The sequence below is a fragment of the Apis dorsata genome, unplaced genomic scaffold (assembly GCF_000469605.1).
Source record: "Apis dorsata unplaced genomic scaffold, Apis dorsata 1.3 scaffold_591, whole genome shotgun sequence".
Taxonomy (NCBI): domain Eukaryota; kingdom Metazoa; phylum Arthropoda; class Insecta; order Hymenoptera; family Apidae; genus Apis; species Apis dorsata.
Genome location: NW_006263796.1, coordinates 90,516 through 94,218, shown reverse-complemented (window position 1 = coordinate 94,218; position 3,703 = coordinate 90,516). Strand labels below are relative to the sequence as shown.

Here is a 3,703-nt window from a genome sequence, read left to right as displayed (position 1 = left end):
TATATTTTTTTTTTTTTTTTTTTTTTTGGAATTTTTATTTTTCCAAAGTAAAAATCGAAATGGATCACAATAAAAAATTGAAAAGTTTTGCACGAGGATTTTGTTGAGATTGAATGTTCTATATATCAATGAAAAATAAATCAATCTATGACCACCTCTTGACCAACAATATTTCTAAAAAGATAAATAATTAATTGAAATAAAATTTATTTTGTCCTCCTCCTTTCTAAACTTTTGGCTACACCTTTGATAATATCTCTTTTTCTACTGGAAAAATCCTCCATTCCAACAGAATCATTTTCTTTAACTGTGAAAACGAGGTTTGAGAGAGTGACAACAGTTTCGACAAGTCCCTGAATCCGACCGTTCTCGTGTTTCTTTACGTTTGATGGCGAGCTGGCCAACCATTTTATCGTCGCATCAGCGGAAACTTGTCCACCCTCTTCGGTTTCGGATCGTTTTTGCGATCCAGATTTAGTTGAATTCGCGTTCTTTCAGAACTCTGAGAGAGGATTGATCGCAAACTTATCTGGAAATCTTTTCGTTTTGTAAAGGGAGAGATTTAATCGAAGATCATATATGCAAATATAGTGATAAATGAGGAAATAAAAGGTTGAAACATGGAAATGAATATGATTATATAAAATGGACGATAGACATGCATGACATACTGTATAATGTCGAGAATAGATTTATTTATCGATTAATTAAACAATTTTGAATAAGATTAATTGTAATTTTGAAGGATAAATGATATTTTTAATTATCATATTCTCATGTATTAATTTGATAAATGAAAAGAAGAGAATATTTTATATTTGATATCAAGGAATAAAGAAGATTGATAATTGGAAGATATGAAAGTTTATGCATTTCTTGGAAATTTAATCGTAAAATCCGAATAGAATGATAGAAAAAATATTGAGAACAAAATATAACGACATTTAACTGAATGAAAATGAATATTTTTTACGAAAAACAAAATCATGCCGATAAAATTAATATTCTTTAAAAACTACATTTCAATTTACATATCTCGATAAAAGCAATATAAAAAAATCCTATTTTTAAATATAAATTAGAAGTAAATAAGGAGTAGTAAAAATTTTAATTAAAAAATTACACCACACAATCCCAAATATAACGAGAAAAAGTGCATAACTCATAAACGTTACTGCCGCATTCCGCCATTAATCTCTGGCAAGCGGAAACAAGAAAATCTTTGATACCGTTAAATTACACCCGTGAACAAGGCAGCCGGGAGCAAATAAAAGCGGAGGCATTATTCATCGTGGGGGGCGACGAATCGCACGTACGACGATCGAAAAATCTAGACAAATATGTTCCATTGAACGATCAATAGGTCCCCTCCCCCCCGTCTCTGCATCGTTTTGTCCCAGACGTCCCTTTCAACGAAGGCGGATGATTAAGTCCTCGATCGAATCCCATTTATTTTCCGGCGGGGAACCCCTTGGGGCACAGGTGCGATGGCCCCCCCTCCCCCAGACCACAAAACGAGAATATTCGTACAAAGCTGTTTGCGCGATCGATTTATATTCACTCCGCGCGAAAACTTTTCTGTTCTATGTTGGCCAAGCTTGTATCCGGATAGCCAAGCTGCAATTTTTTAAGATTATAAAAAATATCAAAAAGAAAAGAAGAAAATGTATTTAAAGTTCGAAGATTCAAGAAAATCGAGATATTTCTTAATCGGTTAGAAAAACAATTCAACGAAACAAAATTAAGTTTTTTAGATAACCTATTATTTTTAATATTATACGAATTTATAAAATTATACCGAAATGTCACAAGCTAGGGATGACCCTTCACCGATTTATCTAACCATAGCTATGGATCCATGAATATCTAAGGAGATCAGTGTTTGAGAAAGCTTTGAAAACAGCTGGCAATTTAACGAAACAGGACCCAATCCATGGCATTCGTAATGAGCGTCATTGTTGTTGCTCCCATCGCGCATCTTCCAGCTCCTTTTACCGCCGAGATTGAACTTTTCTCCGCAAAATGCAGAGCGTTATCTATACTATCGTAGAAGTCCAAGGTAGATACCGAGTGGAAAAAAGCTCAAAGATTACGAGGACATTCTAGCCGGTAACGAGATAATAAAGAGACCAAGCTTTGTAGCTTCGCGGCGAACTCTTTACCACCTCTTCTCCCATTTCCTCCCTTTTGGTTCGAGCTTTATCTCTTTCCTGGTCTTTCTTTTGCCTTCTCTTTCCTTCTTCCTTTTTTTTGTTTTCCTTTTTTTTCCTTTTTTTTTTTTTGTTTTTGTTTTATTCCAACCTGTCCCCTCCGCGTTTCCGCGCTCTCGTAATTCGCGTGTGCTCGTTGCGGTTGAAAATAAAATTTTTGCGCTCGGTGACGAGCTTGGATTCGAGCGAGAACGATCTTTTTACGGTTTGGCTCGTGGCCGACGATGAGAAGAGAAGGCAACACGTTTGATGGATTGTACTTTGCGGGATTCTGTCCTATTTATTCCAGTTGTTGCCAGTTTTACGGCCCTTTCCTGGAAACTGTGCCTCCCTCCGCGTTTAAGTGATACTGCGCTGGCGTTTAAGAGAGATTGGAGAAGGTAGATAGAGAATGATAAAATTATTACGATCGAAAAAAAATTTTATATCATATGTTTTTTTCGCGATATATTTGATATTTGATATTTGATCGAAATATATATTTTATTTTTTTTTTATTGTTGATAACACGCGAATGATTTATGAAAGATATATAAGTTATGTAGAATATTTTTGTTTTTATACTATTTTATAACAGAAATTGTAATTTAAAGGATTATAAATTATTTTTATTGCTAATGTTACTGTCACATAATGACGAACGATCATTTTTTGAATCGATTTTGTTGCAAAAGATTTATGCAAAAAATTTAATCGTTCGATATTTTATTAAAAAATTGAAGAACGTAGATATTAAGAAAATAGAAATTCAAATCTACCTCGATTTAACGGATTAATTTTAGTTTATCATTTATAAAATCATCGGAATAGATAATACCGAGCAAATAGTAATTGAAATGATTCTAAATCAGTATTAATGCAATGGTGCATGAATATTCCTCTGTTAAATTGATTTCATCGCTAATAATTCGAGAAGTTCTATTTTGAACGTTGTAATCCTAAAATTTCCTCTGTTGTTTAATTCATACCGAAATTCTACCTTTACCCACGTATATCCCTGTTATATCATAAATATATTAGAAAATATCGTTAAAATTCTTTATTGAAAAAAATATGAAAAAGAAAAAAATAGAAAATATTCGTTTTCTTGTTCCAGCGAATTTCCCAAAGACGATCGAGAATCTAGGAGACTCAATCTCGTCGGAGTTAGAGGGTAATCCACCCTTGTGGGTCACCAGGAGACCAGGCACTCACGGTCAAGAAGTCTACATAAATAACGCTAAAATCCTCATAGATCGGAGCAATTTTCAATCTAAGGTTAGCGTTGGCGGCGACGTAAAGACTCAGGTAAGCTCTTTATTCGCTCAATTTTTCTTCCGGTATATCCCTCAATCGTTTCAAGGAGTCTAAATGAAAATATTAAAATGAAATATTCTACCTTTTGTTCTACTTCTACGAATCGTAAATAATCTTTAAGATCTAATTTGGACGTATCAGATCATTTTATGAATTATTTATATGAAAAAAAACAATGGAACTTTTATTTATTATTT

General features: G+C 33.4%; 1 protein-coding gene across 8 annotated transcripts in view; it reads left to right on the top strand.

The window, feature by feature from the left end:
* Positions 1 to 3,703, top strand: part of LOC102676482 (fasciclin-1) — a 308,866-nt gene that overhangs the window by 224,092 nt on the left and 81,071 nt on the right. For all 8 annotated transcript variants that reach the window (XM_031513134.1, XM_031513132.1, XM_031513135.1 and 5 more), the window contains exon 3: positions 3,307 to 3,497. In XM_031513134.1, coding sequence (XP_031368994.1) covers positions 3,307 to 3,497 — 191 coding nt within the window. The remainder of the gene's footprint in view (positions 1 to 3,306; positions 3,498 to 3,703) is intronic.